Here is a 20,460-nt window from a genome sequence, read left to right as displayed (position 1 = left end):
CATTGATGTTTCTATCTCTCTCTCTCTCTCTAAAATCAATAAAGAAAAAGAAAAAAAAGGCAAAGGTGAGCATTTAGCCTTCTGAGCCAACTCAAGGCTGTAGAAGATTCAAGAATTCACGGTCTGAAACTCAGGATATCTAATGAGAGGATAATGAGAAGGATCGCAGTTCACATTCTGCCACAGTAGCTGGCCTTGAGCACCTACTATCAGCCAGGCACCATGAGCTCTTTGTGTGTGCCTTCTCTGTGTCCCCCAATCCTGAGTTAGGCAGTGTTGGTTCTTTTGCAGATGAGGGGGTTGGGTCTGAGATTCATGAATCAGCTGTTTACAGAGCCCAGATTCTCACAGGCTGTGCTCCTAAGCCTGTGTCCTACCTCCCTTCCAAAAGTAACCTGTGTGGGACCAACAGATTATTAACAAAAAGTAGTTCCTCCTGAGGCTTTCAATTGGGTGCAAGTTAGAGTGGGGTTGGTGTGTGTGTGGCGGGGAACAGACTAAGGACCTCTTAGAGGTGGAATTGGCAGAAGTCCAGAGTTCAGAAAGGGAAATTGACAAACATCAGCCAGAGGGTCTCAGACCACAGGGAGATTCGTTTGTTCTTTTCTGGTTTGGCAGGCATGGTGCCCAGCACTTAAAAGTGCACCGTATCTCCTGAGCCTCACAGCTCTCCAGAAGCAGAGACATCATCTCCATGTTAGAGAGGGGAAGCAGTGTTCGGTTACATCCCAGCCCTCTCCCTGCGAGACATCTTGGTTGAGTGTACCACTTGCCAGGCACTGGGCAAGGGGCCTGATGCATAGTTTTTGCGTGAATCTGGGGCACGGATTGTGAGCTCCATTTTATAAATGAGGCTGCTGCTGCTGCTGCTTGGCAAGGGTGCTTTCCCCAGCTCCATTCGTCCCTCCAATTTGGGGTCCCCAGCTCATGCTATGAAGGGGCCAGCAGGGGTATTTAGTAAGCACAATTGTTGAGCATTCTAGGTAATCTTGAGGAATCATCAGTACTCTCACCTTTCCATTTTTTGTTAATCCTCACCTGAGGATATTTTTTCCCATTGATTCTGAGACAGAGTGGAAGGAAGGGAGGGAGGGGCGGAGGGAGAAAAATGTGCCCTTGACTGGGAATTGAACCCACTAACTACCCTTCTGTGTATATACCAAGGCTCTTATCACTGAACCAAACCGGCCAGGGCTGTATTCTCACTTTTCAGATTCAGAACCTGAGCTTCAGAGAAATCCATTGCCAAAGATCACATATGCAGTGTGTCTAGAGGTACATTTTTCTTTTTTCTTGCATTTATCTTTAGATAGAGCAGGAAGGGGAGTGGGAGGGAGGGAGGCAGAGAGAAACATCGTGAGAGCACACATTGAGTGGTTGCCACCCACACAATCCCATTGGGGTGGGGACAAACTGCAACTGAGGTATGTGCCCTTAGCGGGAACTGAACCCAGGAGTCTCTGGTCTGCAGGCAGAACCAAACCGGCCAGGGCAGGTACATTTCTTTTTATTCATCCTGCTTGTGATTCATTGGACTTATTGATCTTTTAGTAAAGGAACCATTGTCTTTAAATATTTTTGCACTACACTCTCTTCTGATTCTAGAATGCCAATTAAATATTAGACTTTCTCACTCTATCCTCTATAACCTTTCTTTCATAGTTTTTTTTTTTTCTCTGCTACTTTAAGGACTTCTCTCTGGTTCATTAAATCTTCAGTTGTGTCTGATTTGCTGTTTAGCCCAGCCACTGAGTTTTTACTTTTGGTTATTGTTTGTGGGCTTTTCCCCTTCATATCCGCTAGGCCATTACTTAGTTCCAAGTTCCCTGCAGGTATTTGCAAGATCTTGTTGTATTCTAATCTGTGACCGACAGTTTCACCACCTGAAGCCTGTTCTTGCTGTTTCTGCTGGTTCTTGCTCATGCTGGTTTATTTCCATGTGTATTTGGTTACTTGACGGTACCATGCATTGTCTAAAAATTATTTGTGGGGACTCTAGGTGACAGTTCCTTGCACCAGAGGATTTGTGTCCGTTTCTCAGCTAGAAGTACCCTGGGACACACTGCTGATGCAAACTGGGCTGCAAACCTGAGCCAGAGCCAGCCTGTGACCACTCATTTTTCAGGTCCACTTTTTTCTTTCCTTAGTCCTGTGCCCCACCTCAGTGGTTAGAATATCACAATCTTCTGGGTCATCCTTACCTCGGCCTGTGGTTTAGTGGGATGCCAGCTCCTATTAGATTTCTCACCTTAGGCAGGCTTTAGCCTTAACTTCTGCCTGCGCCAATAAGGCTACAAATAGGAAACTCAAGTTTGTCCACATCAACAAATGCCCTCATGTACCTTCAGGGCTCCAGGTACCCTTCCCTTAAATTTTCGGCTTAGTACATCCTTAACTGTATTTTATTGGCTATTTGATGCTTTTACGCTTTTTTACTTCCTGCTTTCAGCCGGATAGTCCAAATAATCTGGTCCTTACAGAAAACTAAAGTCCCACAAAACCAAGATTCAAACCCAGGTCTCTCTTATTCTAAAATCTAAGCACTGAATAACTACTATGATATTCCTAGTCTCTGTAAATTTTGATCCCCTGATAAGAATTTCAAAGAATGTTAGCTACCTCTTAAAATCCATTTTCCCTGTTCTTTTATACTTGACTTTTTAAAATGTCTTACTCCCTTTTTATTTAGTAAATAGTCAAGTGGCCATTTCACTACAGGGATCTTTAGTAAAAGATTTTGGAGGGCATAATGCACCTAGCTGAAAGACTGCGTTTCCAGTCTTCTCTGCAGGCCTTCCATTTGGCTAAGTTCTGACCAGTGAGCAGCATATAGAATTGTAGTAAGTCCTCACTTAACGTTGTCAATAGGTCCCGCAACTTTAAACGAAATGACGTATAACAAAAACAATTTTACTATAGGCTAATTGATATAAACAAGAGTTAAGTTCCTATGGCATCTTATCAACATTATAATGAAGTACTGAATGAAATGATATTATTTGAGGACCTGCTGTCCTGGGAGGAAGGGGGTTTCACTTCCTGCAAAATGGTGATGTCTGGAGTTCTAGCAGTCATTTTGAACCGTGGGGATGAGGGCCACAGGCCAAGAATGATGGAGTAGTGTGCTAGAAGGAGCTTGGGTTCCTGATCAGGGCCACCATACCTGCCCGACACTGGATTTCTAAAGAAATAAAAACTATCTCATTTAAACTACTACCATTTTGAAATTTGAGTCCAAACTGACACAGATGAGTCAAAAATACTTTCATGCTAAGGGACTTGGCAAAGGATCCTTTTCGCTCAGCTTTTTCCATCTCACCATGCGCAGACGCATGACTCCCTTCTCTCCCAATTCCCCTCCCTGAACAACATAGAAACCAGTCTGGGCCCAGCCTTATAAATACGGATTTTATAGAAAGGACCAATTCAAAACTGGTCAGATGCCACACGCTACAGGCTTCCAGAACCACAGGGATGAAAAACCAAGAACAACAACAAAAAACCCCCAAACAGAACAAACAAAAACACCCCAGACCAAATTGCCTGAAAAATCAAGGTCTCAGTTAATCAAAGTCTTCTTCTAAAGAAACATACATGACTCAGAGCCGAAGGAAAAACCCAGAAAATCAAACCCGCAGTCCCTGCCCACCGGCCCCCCACGCTGTCAAGAGCGAGGCAGAGGGCTTCACAGCTTTTTTTTTTTTTTTGAGCCGTGGTGATGGCGATAGCTTAAATAATGGGAGGAGGGAAATTTTTATAGTTCAATTTTTTTCCCCTTTTTCCCTTTGAGGGAAGTGGAGAGACTGGTAGCTTGAGGTTAAGGAGAAAACAGTAATTTTTTTTTTTTATTGTTTTAATGGGGAAAACATCTAGAAATGGCAGTCTGCCATGAAACACCCAATTTGATCTGTGATGGAATGGCCCCCCCAATTCCTGAAGAGGTGAGCCCTGGCACTGTAGGTTAGGAAATGTACCAGCCTTGGGTGCTGCAGCTTCCTGGGAGAGAGAACACAGCCCCAGAGACGGAGAACTGGGGGAGGGAGGGCCAGGATGGGGGAACCGTTAAGTAGTACCAAAATTAGCTGCCGTCTGCTCCCTGCTGGTGGGTCCCTGGGGTGTAGAGAGTGGCAGGAAGGGTGCTAGGGCTGAATGGAGAAGAAACTTGAGATGCTAGTAAAAAACACCCTCTTCAAGGGGCCCTGGCCCTGGGTCTGAAGAGTAGAAAACCAATAGGGGTCAGTCGATCAGAGTGCTCTCAGGTCATCCCCCTGAACCCCGGCTCAGTCTGGAGAGGGATGAAGCTGTTTGGGCTGGGGGTATGGGCTGGTGACCCAGTCCTGGTCCTGGGCTCCCACGGGGAGGGGGTGGGCACGGTGGGCTCTCCCCCCCCTCCCCCGGCTTCACCTCCCCTCCTCCCGGCCAGCCCGGCCGCCTCCCCCCCCAGGCCCGTTGCAGGGCAGCACCCAGTTGTTATCGTGCAGACCCAGGCGGCAGCCAGGCGTCTCGCGATCGGCTCGGCGGCAGCACATCCAGTAGGAACGTCCGTAAGGCAGGTCATGGTGGTAGGGCTTAGGGTGCCAGCGGCAGAGCGACACATCGCCCTTCTCGTATCTCTTGCGACACTGCTTGCAAGGGTCATCGCGGTAGAGTGGGTCTCGGCTCCAGCGCGAGTCTGTGGCCCGCACGCCAAACGCCTCAATGATGCCCTTGAAGTGGTGGCAGGTGCACTTGAGAGCCGCCAGGGCCCGGGTAGGCAGGAAGCTGAAGATCTTGACCAGCACATGCTCGGGAAGCAGCAGCATGTACTGTCTCGGCTCCAGCAGCCTCTGGATCTTGAAGCGGATTTCCAGGAAGTCGTGTGACACATGCCGGTACAGGCGGCACAGGGAGGTGTCTGCCGTACCCTCAGTATCGTCCGGACCTGGTGCAGTAGCCGGAGAGTCGGCTGGTGGTGGCTCTGGAGGCCCGTCGGGCCCACGGGACTGGAGAAAGAAAAGCTGGCCAGGTGGGGGTGGCTCCTCAGGACTGACTGTCAGACAGACTGTCTCCTCCTTCACATTCTTGGTACCGTCCTTGCCAAAGAAGATGCATTCGTCCACCACACCTGTCACCACCACATCCACGTGGAAGCCGGATGCTCCGCAGTCCCGGGCAGGGGGTGGAGGGGGAGCTGGAGGAGTATCCTCCGGCCTGGCAGGGGCTGGGGTCTCCCCCTCGCTGGCTTCGTCCGCCCTGGCTAGAAGGAACTCCACATTGCTGGGGAGGGCGTCCCGAGAGGGGCTAATGAGCTGGTACAGGTCACAGGTGATCTTGTCCTTGGCTCGGGCCCCAGGTCCTGGGCTGCCCGGGTAGGCACAGCCCGGCCGACCCCCACTCCCGTTGGGCAGGCTGCCATCTGGTGCACGGGGCTCTCGGCCGTTGGAGATACGGAAGGCGATGCGTACCTCCCCAGGGCCTGGACCAGGCCGCTCCTCCTTGCGGAGGCCCTTGGCTGGAGGGTTGTCTCGCTGGGCCTCAAAATGAGCCACTGCCTCAGCCACACGGCTGCAGTCCCCACCACCAGACCGCCGTTCAGACCCCAGCCCCTTGGCAGGCCCACCCTGTTCTGCTGACACAAAGACCACAGGTGCTGGGGTGCCAGGGTGTGGATAGTTCTGCAGGGCCAAGGCGGCCCGCTGTTCCACCAGGGCCACCATCTCGGCCACAGAGAGCAGGTCCACATCCTCAGTGGCTGAGGCTGGGGTCCCCTGAGCAGCAGGGGTCCCCTCTTGGCCCCCTGGGTCCGGTGGAGCTTTAGTAAGCTCAAGACAGCGCCTCCTCCGCTTGGCCTTGGAGCTGTCACTGCCCCAATGCCCCTTGACCTTCATGGAGCTGGCCCGGCTGCCGCCACCACACTGGTGGGCCACAAAGAAGGCCACCTTTTCCTTTGTATTCCCGGGCTTGATAACATACCACGTGTCCAGCAGGACGCGACCCTCATCACCAGCAGCTGCTGCTGAGAGGAGCGGGGCAGGCTGGGAGGTGGGAGCCTCTGTGGCCAAGGTGGGTGGTGTGTTCTCTGAGTGGGCAGGCCCGTGGTCTGGCTCAGCCCTGCTGCCCGACTCAGGACAGGCTGATGGCTTGAGGGCTCCGGAAGGTGGACGCGGCTGGTTCTGTGAGTAGGTGCCAAAGGGCCGGGGGCACCATAGCTGGAAGGGCAGGAGGCCTCCACGGTCCATTCTGGAGAATGGTGGCAGATAAGCAGGGGATCACTGCATCTCAGGACCCGGATGATGGTAGGGAACTCCACAAGCCACCTGCAGACAGAAAAGAGGAGGTTGGGGAGCTGGTGGAGCCTGCCCTCCCACCTCTCCTGATGAAACTGACCAAATTAGACCACCAAGAACTCTAATCCTGCCCCACTGGATAGCTGAGCAAATGGAGAGCTGCAGAGGGAATGGGACCTGCTCTTTTAACACCCAGAGTGTGAACTGAGCTGGCAGCTTGCTCCTACCCTACAGGTCATACTCCACTGCGCACTGCCTTCAATGACAATCCAGAGACCTCCTGCTGTCATAACCCTTAAACTTCAGTGAAAACACCAACTGACAGACAGCTCCTCCTTTTTCTATTTGCTCAAGCAGTAGCCAGTTCCTGAAAAGCCAAGAATTCCCAGCCCTGCCCACAGAAAGAACGAGGTGGGCTGGGCAGGGAAAGAAAATCTGAGGCCAGAGCCAGACAGGCCCTTAAGAAATTAGCTCCTTGCTTTATTCAGCTCGTGGGGCTCTTTAAGGATTACTTAGATCTGTGTATCCTCCCCCAGAAAAATGCATACACTTGCACAACACTGTGCAGGTAGTTCCCTTAAGCACATCCACAGACCCCTGAGATAAGAAGGCCAGTTAAGCTTCCTCTCCAAGTTGCACAGAGATAAACTGAGGCTTAGAGTGGGGAAGGGTTACACAGCGCAAGACCAGGCCCTCAAACTTGCTTTTTGGACTTTTCAATTCAGGCTCTCTTAATGATGACCATTTTATTTTTGCAACAATTTTGTGTGCGTGACCTAATCTGGAGGCAATTCTGCTTATGAGTCAGACATGACCACTTTCCACTGCAGGACCAGTAGGTGGCATATCCCTCAGTCTCAACTGTTCCCTGGCCCATCTGCCTCCAGACATTGTGAAGCCAAAATACCCTCCAAACCTCAAACCTACCATGGCTATAGACCAGAAGTCAGCAAACTATGGCCATTGGGTCAAGTCTGACCTACAGCCCGTCCTTGCAAATAAAGTTTAATTGAAACATGTTTTTTTGTTTATGGCTTCTTTCATGCTACAATGGCAGAGTTGAATAGTTGCAACAGAGAACAATATAGCCTCACAAAGCCTACAACACTCATTATCTGGCCCTTAATGGAAAAAGTCTGCTGACCCTTGAAGTACAGACTGTCCTTCTAAATACAGGCAATTCCACAAACACCACTGAAACCACACCATTTCACGGTCCTGTAGACACCATAAAAATCGACAGCCTCCGAACACCCACAGACACCAGTCACAGGGTCCCAATTCTAAAACTCCTTACCCCATTATTCCTTAACCCCACCTACCACTAAAATACAGCCCCTGATGAAATTCCAGTTCCTTACTTAAAAAACAAAAATAATCCCATACAGCCCCTAAAACCTATAAATGCCTAAATTTACTAACCACCAATACATCTAAATGCCCAGGAATGGACATTAACACGGTAGAGGCCTTTTCTATAGATGCTATCCCTCTCCTACTTCAGGGTGTGTGCTGAAATCCTCCAATCAGTTCCTATCTTCATCTCCAGAATATCAATGTCTCCCAAAATATCCAGACCCTTCCAAATTCTACTTTAAACTTCCAAACCTATAAATATCCCCGCCAGCACAGAAGGTCCCAATCTCAAGGAACTTCTCACAAATTCCAAGCCTACCAAAAACTCCAACATTCACAGCAATTTCCCAAACTCACAGATGCCCCAAAAGACCAGTTTTCTGAAATCCTATATTCATGTCAAACATCTTTTTTAAAAAAATTTTTCTTTATTGATTTTTAGAGAGAGAGGAAGGGAGAGGAAGAGAGAGAGAATCATCGATGAGAGAGAACATGGATTGGACACCTCCTACATACCCTCCACTGGGGATTGGGCCCACAACCTGGGCATGTGCCCTGACTGGGAATCGAACCAGCGGTCTCTTGGTGCACCAGTCGATGCTCAACCACTGAGCCACACTGGACAGGCTCAAACACTTTCTAAAACTCCACTTGTATTTCCTAATTACACAGAAGAACCCCCCCCCCACCCCCGGCAATCGCAAAGAATTCACTAAAACATAAAACTCCCTAATACATAAAACTAATTCCAAACCATATTATTTCTCAATCAAAAGAAACCCCCATTCCCTGGCCAGTTTGGCTTAGCAGTCAGAGTGTCGGCCTGCGGTCCTGAGAGACCAGGGTTCGGTTCCCGCTAAGGGCATGTACCTCGGTTGCAGTTTGTCCCCAGCCCTGCTTGGGTCGTGTGGGTGGCAGCCACTCAATGTGACCTTTCACACTGATGTTTCTCTCTCAAAAAGGAAAAATGTCCTCAGGTGAGGATAAAAAAAAGAAACCCCCATGCCCTGGCCAGTTTTGCTCAGTGGTTGGAGCAACGGCCTGCGGACCAGAGAGTCCTGGGATCGGTTCCTGCTAGGGGCACGTACCAAAAAAAAAAAAAAAAGAAACCCCCAAATACTCCTACAGAAGTCCTACAAATGTCTTAATAGCAGACATGTGCTCATCGTAGATTGACTGCAAGCTAATTAGCTACTTACTGTTCTAACAATTCCTGCTAATCCTCGGTGTCCCTATAAAGCAGGCAGTGAGTTAGTCTCTGTCCAGATGAGGCACTGAAAGGTTAAACCCCAAGTCTGAAGTCTGATAGGCAGGAAGAAGGAAGACAGGCAAAAGCCCAGGCATTCTTGCTATAGAATTGGAACTCCTGTTTTCTTTAGTTTGCTTCTAAGTCTCTGTGAGCTCATCAAATCATATACCCACTAAACATCCCAAATCACAAAGGAGACTCCTACAACACACCGAACCTACCACATTACAAAAGAAACCCAAGGCGCCCCCTAAGCTCAAGGGAACCCCAAGTATTTCCCAAATCCACGCAGACACTTGCCCAAGACCCAAAATATCGCTTCAATGCAAAGGGAATCCCCCAATTTTGTACATGCCCCCCACCCAATTCGCCAGCCCCGAAACGACCCTCAAAAGCTAGACACGCCCCCAAGGCACCCTCACCCGTGAGCCCCGCCCCCTGCGGCGGGAGAAGGTGGAGATCCACACGCGTGCGCACAAGAGGAAGGCGGGCCCGCCCACTCACTCCTTCCCTCTGGCTATCGCGCTTGCGGGAACACGACTAGTTTCTCTCCGCCCCTTTGTTGACAAAATCGCGCGTGACGCCCCCGACCAATGAGCGGCTGCCGTTCGGGGCCGTGCCCATATAAGGAAGGCCTTGGCCAAGGGGCCCAACTTCGAAAGGAGGAGTAGGCAAGAGGTGACGAAGGAGGTGTGGAAACAGCGGTATGTAAGAGAACGTGGAACAATTCCCAACTTCCTGCTAAACGGCGGAACAAGGCCAGGACAGAGGCCACCGCATTCAAGGAGAGGTTTCTTACAGGACGTTCCCTCTAAACAGGAGCTCTGATTGACAGTTGAGATTTAAAGGGCCAAGCCGCTCTGGGATTGAGACTCCAGAGCAGAAGGAAGCAAGCAGAAAGATCCGAGAGTGCCCAGCTTTGGTTGGGAACCCTCGGGGGCTGAGAGTACCTGTAGGGGAGATGGGACAGCGGGATCACCTCACTCTGAAAACCAAATAGCAGAACTCTTCGACGACTACCGTGCACACTGAGTCTAAACCCCTGAGCCTGGCATTCAAGGCTCAGCCCGTGTTGCCTCCATCCAGCTTTTCCAACTAGGTACCTCAAATCTGACTCAGACTTAGTACGAGAAAGGAATATTAAACAACTCAATAAAGACTTTTAAATACTGATTACCTGTTAAAATGATAACATAATTTAGTTAAATAAAATACTTAGAATTAACAATCTCTTTTGACCTTTTTCATGCGACTACTAGATTTTAAATTACACACACGGCTCATATTATTTTTCTATTGAACAAAGTTCGTATAGATCCTTTCAGTGCTAGGTTGACTGAAGGTACCCAAAGGTGCCTCCACTGCAGAGCCTGTCCAAGCATCACTTACTCCCCCACTACACTGCTGCAGCCTTACCTGCTTCCAGCCATCCCACACATCACGGCTAGAGGGTCTTCTCGTACAACGGGCCCCTGCCCCTACCCATTTCAAAACATGCCAAGACTCCCCAGTGCCCTTGGGAAAAAGCCCAGGTACCGCACCAATCCAGCCTCATCCCTCCCTATGCCACCACAACCCCGGTGGACCCAGGGGAGCTCCTAATCTGGTATAGAGAGTAGACAGAATAATCAACCTTTTCTGATGCTCAGTAGGAGCTATTATCTTCTACACTACATGAAGAAACCGAGGCAGGACAGATTGACTAACCAGCCCAAGGTCACACAGAACTGGTGTGACTGAAGCAGGGATGTGAACCCAGGGACTCTGACTCTAGATTACTGTGCTCTATTGTTTCACTATATATTTGCCGGGGTCTTAGCTCAGCCATCCCCTCATCCAAGAAAGAAGCTAACCCCTCAGGCTGGGTCAGGCTCCACCTTTGGGTTCCCACCCTGGCCTTGCTATCTATTCCTCAGAGTCACCTAGCTCTTTCCTTCTATGGTCTTTACATTTGCTGTTCCAGCTAACTAGACTGCTTTAAAAAAAAAAAAAAAAAATTCCCCTTTATTGATTTGAGAGAGAGAGGAAGGGAGAGAGAAATAGAAACATCAATGAAAGAGAACATCAACTGGCCACCTCCTGCATGTCCCCCACTGGGGATGGGGCCCACAACCTGGGCATGTGTCCTGACCAGAAATCGAACATGCGACCTCTTGCTGCATGGGTCAGCGCTCAACCACTGAGCCACACCGGCTGGACTAACTAGACTGCTTTTCCCCCAAATCTCCACATAGTTGAGTTCCTTATTTCATCTTTTTTTTTTTTTTTTTTACAGATAGAGTGGGAGGGAGAGAGAGGGAGAGAGAAACATCAACGGGAAAGGGACACATCGAGTGGCTGCCACCCGCACGACCAACCAGGGCCAGGGACAAACTGCAACCGAAGTACGTGCCCTTAGCGAGAACCGAACCCAGGTCTCTCCGGACCGCAGGCCACCGCTCTAACCGCTGAGCCAAACCGGCCAGGGCGAGTTCCTTATTTCATTCCAGTCTTTGCTCAAATATAACTTTAACAGAGAAGCCTTCCCTGAGCTCTCTTCCTAGAAACTTCCCACCTGCCCAGACTAGGACCTTTGGGTTCCCTCCTCCCAGCCCTGCCCACTCTGGGTCATCGCTGCCTAAAGACAGAGCAGTCTCCTCCACTGGACTGTAACCCCCCTGGGGGAGGGGAGAAAGGGCCAGAGCTGTCATGGTCATCATTGTGTCCTCAGCAGCACTGCCCAGCATGGGATCAGATGGATCAAAGCTCCCTTCCCTGCAGCTCCACTCCATGTCCTTACTTCATGAGGCCTTGGCAGTGTAAACTCTGTTTCACACCCAGGTTTGTTTGCATCCTAGCTGGAGGGGGTCACTGGGCCAGAATTTTCTAACTCCTCACACACTGAGCCCAGGACAAGGCCCTACGTTAGGTCAGCTTTCAGAAAATGCTCCACAAAGATCCACTTATTATAAAACACAACACAGAAAGATTGAAAGTAAAAAGATGGAAAAACACTGACCAAGCAAACATGAACCAAGAGACAAGTAGAGTGACATTACCACTTAAAAAGAAAAAATTGACAAGCAAAAGGTATTATTTGGGGACAAAGATTTGTATAAACTGGCCCATTATACAAAAATGTTCTCAACATAAGGGCTCCTAAGGTAGAAACTTAAAGTAAATAAGTATCATGTCATAATTTGGCGTCAGAATGGAAACAAATAGTCTTGATTTTTAAAAAAAGCTATGTAGCTTAATTTCTTGATGGTAAAATAAGAGAAAAATAGATGGTTGGCAGTCTAAATTAAAAACTCAGAACAGGTGCTAGAATACGGTTTTAACACTATTTAAGGCTGTTTTGATTAATGCACTGTAAAAATCAGTCTTAATGAATTCTTTATTGAATGTCTAAAACATAATATAATGCACAAGGTATTCTCACCACTGGATAGTCTTCAATAAAAGTTTAATTGTAAAATACTACTACTACTCAAAACATATACAGCAAAAAACAAGATGACAGAGTTTGGCACATCTACAATTGTAATGAGAAACCTTAACATATCTCTCCATATAGATCGGTTGAAAAGATAAAATTAGTAAGGACCCGAACTACACAATAAACACCCTTGATGGGATGACCCCAACAATTAGAAAATTGACATTTTACACCCCTACTCTGACATGCAGAGGTCCTCCAGCATGCTGGCCCTGGGTTGGGCACTCAGGACACAGAGATGACACTGAGCTCACCAGGAAGAGCTCATGGGAAAGGGGGCAGACATCCAAATAAACAATCATGACAAACATGAATATATTAGAGAGAAAATGACGATCACAACAGCAGCTATCACTTGAGCACTCACTGTGAGCCAGGCTTTGCTCTAAGTGCTCTATAAATATGAACTCATTCAATTCTCATATCTCACTATTTTTAATCACATATCAAAGGTTAGGAAATGGAGATACAGAATGCCTAAGTAATTGGCTTTGAACACAGCTTTGTGGCAGAGCTTTGAATCAAATGAGCTTGGCTGTCTCCAGAGCACAAGTTCATGAAGCACAAGTGGTTTCACTCACTGAGTATACTGAGCAATCCTCAGAACCTTTGCACTGTTCCCCCTGCCCAGAATGCCCTTCCCTAGGAACCCACAGGCCTCATCCCCTTACTCCTCCAGGTTAGGCTAAGAAATCACCTTTAAGAGACCTTTCTTGATTCAAAACTGCAGCGTGCCCCCTCTCCCCCGAGCAGACATACACCCTTGCCTTCCCCTTCCCCGGTTTATTTTTCTCCTTAGCACACATTACTATCTAATATACTATAAACTTTGTTTATAAAGTTTATTGTCACTCTCCCCTCACTAAAATGAAAGCTCCCCCAGGATCAGTATTCCTGTCCAGTTTTGTCACTGCTGTACCCCAGCTTCCAGAACAGCGCTGAGCACCTGGCTACTCTAACTGCGATCCCAGGGCAGCAGCTCCTGGGAGTGTCTGTTAGAAATTCTCCAGCCTACCTCTGCTGAATAAGAGCGTGATCTTCAACAAGCTCTCTAGGGCAGCGGTATGCACATTTAAGTTTGAGAAACAATGCATATTTGTTTGAATGAACAGACTTCTAACACTGCCACTCATTCAGGACATCATCTGTTTGGGACCTCTTGTAAAAAACACAGCTGGTTCCAGCCATGTTCACCTGTGGAAATCCTACACCCAGGACGAAGGTGTCTCTTTCTCTTGGGGCTTTCCCTGGCAGCACCTGGCACTATGGAATGACAATGACCTCCCCTCCACCCTGTGGGTTTCTGGAAGGCTGGGACCTCTTCTCAAAGGCGCAGCTGCTCCAGCCTTCACACTAGCCAGACTTGCTTTCCAAATGCGAACTGCGCCATATCACTCCCCTATTTAAAACCCTTCCATAAAAGTATAGAACAGACTGACAAACCTCAGAAGGAAGGGGGTGGGAGGTGGGAAGAGATAAACCAAAGAACATATATGCATATGTGTACAACCAATGAACACAGACAACAGTGTACTGAAGGAGGAGGGTGTCAATGGGGAAAAAAGGAGAGACATCTGTAATACTTTCAACAATAAAGATTTTTTTAAAAAGAAAAAGAAATAGGAAAAACAAACAAACAAAAAACCCTTTCCTGAGAGGTGCAAGTTCACAAAAAAATACATATCCATGAACTCTTGCTCATAGGAGGGTTTGCTTCTCCAAAACAAAAGAATAACCAAGAAAAAGGAAGTGATCAGCTCAAGTAAATATCTAACCCAGAAAAGAGGCAACAGGAGTCCCAGATGAAGGTCAAAGGAGAGCCAGGGCGGACAGCTGTGCAGCAGGTCTAGGGAGATCCCCATAAATGCACACAGACAGGATAAAGGCTGACCATTAATGAGCAGTGCACAACTTAAGATGTAACCAACATCAACGGCAAACCAAAGAAAGAAGGAAATGATAAAAAAACAAGATGCCTGACCCCACTCCCCCAATGCTGACTCAGGTAACACCCCTTCCCCCACTTTGGGGTGCCTCCACCCCAGGGTGAGGGCTGGGCACAGAGCAGGTGCTCAAGGGATACACTTGCTCACAGTCACACAGGAATCGACAGCAGGGCATCATGGCCTTGTTCCTGATTGTGCTTCTATCCCCAACCCTCTTGACCCTGCCACCCACCCCACCATCACTTTGTCCACAATCCTGATCCATCCATATCCCGTCTTGCTTTTTTTTTTTTTATTCTCACACAAGGACATTTTTCCATTTTTTGTTCAGATAGAGTGGGAGGGAGGGAGGGAGGGAAGAAGGGAGGGGGAGAGAGAGAGAGAGAGAGAGAGAGAGAGACATCGACGTTAAAGGGACACAGTGAGTGGCTGCCACCCACACAACCCAACCAGGGCCGGGGACAAACTGCAACCAAGGTACATGCCCTTAGCGGGAACTGAACCCGGGTCTCTCTGGACCACAGGCCAACGTCCTAACCGCTGAGCCAAACCGGCTAGGGCCCGTCTTGTCTTTTTGTCCTCAGGGTCTGCTGACCTCTCTCCCTGGCAAGTTTTCCTTTCTGCTTTGTAGTAAGTTAGCTCCCTAACAGTAGGAATCATGTAAATCTAAATTGTCAGGATCTAGAGACCCAGCACACAGAATCCAGGAAGGGCCTGCCAGCATCCCATGGCTCCCACTTCTGGAAGCATGACCTCAGGCAGAATGCTTAACCCTCCATGCCTCAGTTCCCCCACTGTAAAATGCAGATAATAATAGCACTCACTCATGGGTTGCTTGATGATTCACTGAGATCAACCATGGAGAGTGTTCAGTGCCAGCTAGGCACCAAAGAGAGCCTCATTATTCAGGCACCGGGATTATTAAGAAAAAGTAAGACTACCTAAGAGTTTGGAAAGCACTGACGGAGCCAAAGACTTTTCCCCTTTTTATTTAATGTTCTGAAATTAAATTGATCCTGGTCCCTCAATATAGCCAAGACATGGCCATGCCTTTGTTACAGTTTATTGGATCTCACTTATTAATGAACAGATATTTACAGAGCAGCTCCTGTGTGCCAGGCACTGTTCCAGAGAGAGGGACAATAAATATACAGTAAGTTTCAAGGTGGCAAGTGCTATGGGAAACAAACACAGCAAGTAAGAGGGATCGGGAGTATAGGAAAGGGGACATTATGATATTTTAAAATTTATTTATTTACTTATTCATCTATCCTCACCTGAGGTTATGCTTATTGATTTTAGCGAGAAGGGAAGGGAGAGAGAGGGAAAGTGAAATATTGCTGTGAACATCAATCAGGTGTCTCCATATGCACTCCAACCGAGGATTGAACCTGAAACTTAGGTATGTGCCCTGTCTGGGAACTGAATCCTAAACCGAAACCTTTCAGTGTACTGGACGACGATCCAACCAACTGAGCCACAGGGGCCTGTATAGGAAGTTATGATCTTAATTGAGGTGTCAGGATGGCATCACAAAGCAACTGATGAGCCAAGATTTTTTTAGAAAACCTGTGCATTTAGGAATAATACGGCTTTACCACAGCTGCTAAAATACACCATCAAAAATGTAAAAAAAAAAAAAAAGTTCTATCCAGTTTGGCTCGGGTTAGGGCGCCAGCACTTGGACCAAAGGGTCCCGGGTTCAATTCCCAGTCAGAGGTATGTACCTGGGCTGCAGGTTTGATCCCCAGCCCCGGTGAGTGTCATGCGGAAGACAACTAATCAATGTATCTCTCTCACATTGATGTTTCTCCTTCTCTCCCTCCTTTCCTTCTACTCTATTTTAAAAAATCAATTAAAAAATATCCCCAGGTAAAGATTAACAACAACAAAAAGTAAAAAAAAATATCATTTTGTATGAGTAAGCTTCAGACAAACACAGGCTGAAAACACATTTAAGATTTTAAGAAAAGGCAAAATAACTTGGAAAGCAGAAGCATTTTCTAAGATAAACAAATAAAAAAAAGAGGGTGTGGGGAGTGTCACATCACCCCAGGGTGCCCAGACATGACATACTGGGACAGGGATGAACGAGGGGTTGGCAACTTTTCCCCAAAGCAATACGATTTCAGATAATTGAGAGGTGGAGACAAAATGTTAAAAATCCATGAAATCAATGACAAGTAGGCAAAGCTGCCATGAGGGGCTGAAAATGAATCAGTAAGCGAGAAACCCAAACCTGAAAAATGAGCACAAGTGCCACCACAGCTGCACACCTGGCCCAGCACTGTGACAACAGCGAGCTCCCTAAGAGCAGGCCCTGACACACAGTAGATGCTCTATCAGCACTATGAACTACTCAAGAAATAAACCCACATTTTCCAGAAGAGGAAATTGAGGTCCAAAGAGGTTAAGTGACTTGCCCAAAGTCACACAGCTGGTGGGTGACGGAGCCAGGATTCAAACCTGGATGTTCTGGTTCCGGAGTATATGATCAATAAATGTGTCTTGAAAGAATGAAAATCATTAACAGACTTCACACTTGCCTGGCTGGTGTGGCTCACTGGTTGAGCATCGACCTATGCACCAAGAGGTCACCAGTTAAATTCCCGGTCAGGGCACATGCCCAGGTTGTGGGCCCAATCCCCAGTGGGGAGCATGCAGGCGGCCAATCGATGTTCTCTCTAATCAATGTTTCTGTCTCTCAAATCAATAAAGAAAAAACAGAAAAAAAGACTTCACACTTATTTCATATGTTAACCTCATCAACTCCTTACAATAGCCTCACGGTTGGAATGTAGCTCTATTTTACATATGAAAAAAATTAGGCCCACAGTGGGAACGCAACTTGGCCAAGGACATATAGCAGCAGAGGTGGGGATTTGAACCTGGACCTATCTGACACCAATGCTTTTCTATCAGAGTCAGAGAACTTAAGTGATAAACTCAGGACCAAACTGTTTCAAGATGAATTACAAAGTTGCCGAATTGCCTTGAGGCACTGATGACCAACAGGTTGGGGGTTAAAAAAACCAACAACCCACAGTTGTTAGAAATATTTCCTATTCATTGAAATACCTGGAGTTGGGCCAGGCAAGTGAATTATTTATATTTGGCTGGGGATAAGAGATGGGAATGAGGACAGATTGAGTTTCTGAGCACCCCCTCAGGGAGTCACCTTGGGAGCCCAGGGGTAGGGAGAGGATGGGAAACTAGAAGAGTCAAGATATGGGGGGACCTGGGAGAGAAAGGAAGCGAGGCAGCCTGGCTGATGTCTCTCTCACTGGTCCCTCTCTACCACTTTCTCTGTTTTCATTCACATTATAATTAAAAAAAAAAAAAAAAAAAAAAAAGGCAACTTGTGTACTGAGCACTTACTACAAGCACTTTACATGCTTACCTGCATGAACCTTTGTTATAACCTTCCTAGGGTTACTGATCCTATTCTGTAGTTGAGAGGCCGAAAGACTTGCCCAAGGTCATGTAGCAAGTAAATGGCAGAACTAAAATTCAAACTGAAGAGTGCTTCAGTTCTCCAGCCTCTGTCCCATTCATGACTCTATCCGTGCACTGTACTGAATTCAGTACAAAGAAAGGTGAGTAAATTACAGCGGTGAAAGCCAGATTCTGAGCCACGATGCCTAGGTTGGAATCCTCAGTCTACCACTTAATGCTGGATGACCCTGGAAAAGTTGCTTAACTTCTCTATGCCTCTGACTTTCTGTAGAATGGAAATAATAACAGCATCTACATCTTAGGAGTGTTGTCAGAATTCAATGAGTTAATGTGCACAAACAGCTAAGAACAGGGCCAGGTACTTTTTAAACAATAAGTGTTAGCTGTAATAGACTGTGGGGAGCCCCTGCATGATTCTGAACTGGGGTGTGTCCAGATCAGTGTCAGGTTTTGAGAAAACGCCCCTGGGGCTAGACTGAAAAGGAGGGAATCCATTAGCACCTGTGACCCAGTCACATTCCTGGGGTGGGGAACTTCCCACCAACAGCTCTGAGACTGAGGACTTTATTGCCTGCCAGCCAGGGTAACGATCTTATGGCACCTCCCTCTTCTCAGTGGCAAGCTGTTCCCACAATACAGATAAGGGCACTGAGTTTCAGAGAGGGGAGATTTGCACAAGTCACAAGGAATAGCAGAATAAAAGATCTGAATGCCGGACTGCCCATACACATAAACCACTACACTTTCCTAAATCCCACTGGAGAAGTTTGAGTGCAGAAGGTTGTCTCGATGGCCCGTCTGACCATATTATCTTACAGTTCTGTGACTGTCCAGTCTCTGGCTGGACTAGGAAAACTATCGCTACATCCAGGCCCCTGATCTTAAGCTCCCATCCCACCCCCAGTCCTGGAGCCTAGCCCACACACCACTTTACCATTGATTTCTCTTTCCCCCTATCTAAACTTGCTCTCTCGGTTCCCAATCCGATCCAGAGGCCCCAATCCACCACATCCACAGCTGGCCTCTCCTTCGAAACCTCCAAACCCCCTCATTCATCTAGTCCTAACCACCCATGCGTTTCCATATCCCCCAGGTTCACACCCTCAAAACTGCCCCCATCAGGGCCTCTGCCTGGACGCCTAGCCCCTTCTCCAACTCGGGACTCTCTTCCCCAGCTTTGAGCTCCCTTACAATCAATGCCAAAGCTCGACTGCCTCCCCACCTCCAAGACCCATCCCCAGCCCCCATTCTTTTACTACTCCCTCCGGCTCCCATTCCCCCCAACCCCCTCCCCCGAGCTATTTCCCTTCGTCCAGCCCTTTCTTTAGCTCCTACCTCTTCCTTCTCACCACCAGGTCCCGAACCCCCGCCTCGGCTCTTAAGCGCCCTCCGGCCCCCGCTCGGGGTTCTCACCATCTCCCCGCGCCGAAGCTCCCTCAGCTACGCGGGTTTCCCCCCACTCGCTCCTCTCCAGCCTCCCCTTCCGGGTTCCCGCCCCGAAGCCCGTTGGGAATTGGAGTCCGGGCGGCCACGGACTACACCTCCCAGAAGGCAGCGCGGTCAAGCTTGGAGGTGGAGGAAGCAAACAGGGCGGGCTGGAGAAAAGAATGACTCTAATCCCCTGGTGGCAGAGAAGGCGCTTGGCAGCGCACGCGCAGAGAGCGCCCCCGCCAGGTGCGCTGGGACATGGAGTCCACCCTCCTCCATTTTGGCCCGGGGCCCTTGGAAAGAGAATTGAGAAAATTGCAAAGGGACATTTGTAAGAGGTGGAGAATTGGAAAAGGACAAGTTTATCGATTTACTTAAACCAATTAACGCCATAATTAACAGTTCCCTGTATGTTCTCTAACACTTTCCCATCCATTTCCCCCCTGGTTTTCTTACCACCCCCTCCTAATTTACACATGAGAAAATTAAGCCTTAGAAGAAAACGATGCCTGCGCACTAGGAACTTGTCCACATCAGTTAGAATAGAGGCTCCACTAGGACAGGCACCTTTGTGTATTTTGTACAAGCACACAGAACAGTGTCAATAAGCGTTGAGTAAATATAGCATGCTGATTATATACGAGACACCCTGCAAACAACTCTAGTAAGACTTATTCCAAATTTATAAATAAGGCAGAAAGAGATTAAGCCTCTTTTCCATGGCAACACAGCAGAAAGTGATTGGAACTGAAGTGTGTTGGACACCAGGGCCTCTACTCCCCGTTCATTTTCCAGTCCATCCTCTTCAAGGGCCATGAGAGTGAGCTTTCTAGAATGGAAAGCCGGCTATATCAAGGCACGTACATCTACGAAGGCTCAATTCCAATGGTTCCTTCTTTGAATGGTTTTCTTTATGTATTGCCTCACTAGATTCTCAAGGTCTGCGAGCCTTGCAGACTGCACTGGGAAGATCGCGACTGAATTCCTAACTTGCCTCCTGGCGCTTGGCAACAGTAGGCCCTCGTTAGACATGCGCGCTGAAACTTAAAAGATGATAATGAGACACCGAAGGGCCTGAAGAATGACAGGCCAAATCTCTCTTTGGGAGAGATTGGCAGTTGGGGAGACCCCGCCTCCTCTAGTATAGGATCGGAGGGCCCAGGACCAGCTGGAGCCGACAGGGGGCGTGGCCAGGCGGGGCGGGGTCCGCAGGGCAGCTGACTGAGCGCTGATTGGCCGGCACTTTGGCGCGCTCTAGCAAAGGATGTGTCAGGAGGCGCG

General features: G+C 48.2%; 1 protein-coding gene across 2 annotated transcripts; it reads right to left on the bottom strand.

The window, feature by feature from the left end:
- Window positions 1-3,393: 3,393 nt before the first annotated feature.
- On the bottom strand, window positions 3,394-19,225 carry FBXO46 (F-box protein 46). 2 transcript variants are annotated; one of them, XM_036276045.1, is made up of 2 exons: window positions 19,165-19,225; window positions 3,394-6,296 (listed from the first exon to the last, which is right to left on the bottom strand). In XM_036276045.1, exon 2 carries the CDS (start codon window positions 6,216-6,218, stop codon window positions 4,401-4,403), a length of 1,818 nt encoding a protein of 605 aa, XP_036131938.1. In that variant the 5' UTR covers window positions 6,219-6,296; window positions 19,165-19,225; the 3' UTR covers window positions 3,394-4,400. The 2 variants fall into 2 exon arrangements, with proteins under 2 accessions (XP_036131938.1, XP_036131937.1); XM_036276044.1 differs by having other exon boundaries at window positions 19,087-19,219.
- Window positions 19,226-20,460: the final 1,235 nt, after the last annotated feature.

Source organism: Molossus molossus, unplaced genomic scaffold (genome assembly GCF_014108415.1).
Source record: "Molossus molossus isolate mMolMol1 unplaced genomic scaffold, mMolMol1.p scaffold_m16_p_21, whole genome shotgun sequence".
Classification (NCBI taxonomy): domain Eukaryota; kingdom Metazoa; phylum Chordata; class Mammalia; order Chiroptera; family Molossidae; genus Molossus; species Molossus molossus.
Note: the sequence above shows the minus strand (reverse complement) of the source record. Positions and strands in the feature narration are given on the sequence as shown.

Coding starts and splice junctions, on each gene's coding strand:
- FBXO46 (XM_036276045.1), bottom strand. CDS start 6,218: ATGGACCGTGGAGGCCTCCTGCCCTTCCAGCTATGGTGCCCCCGGCCC.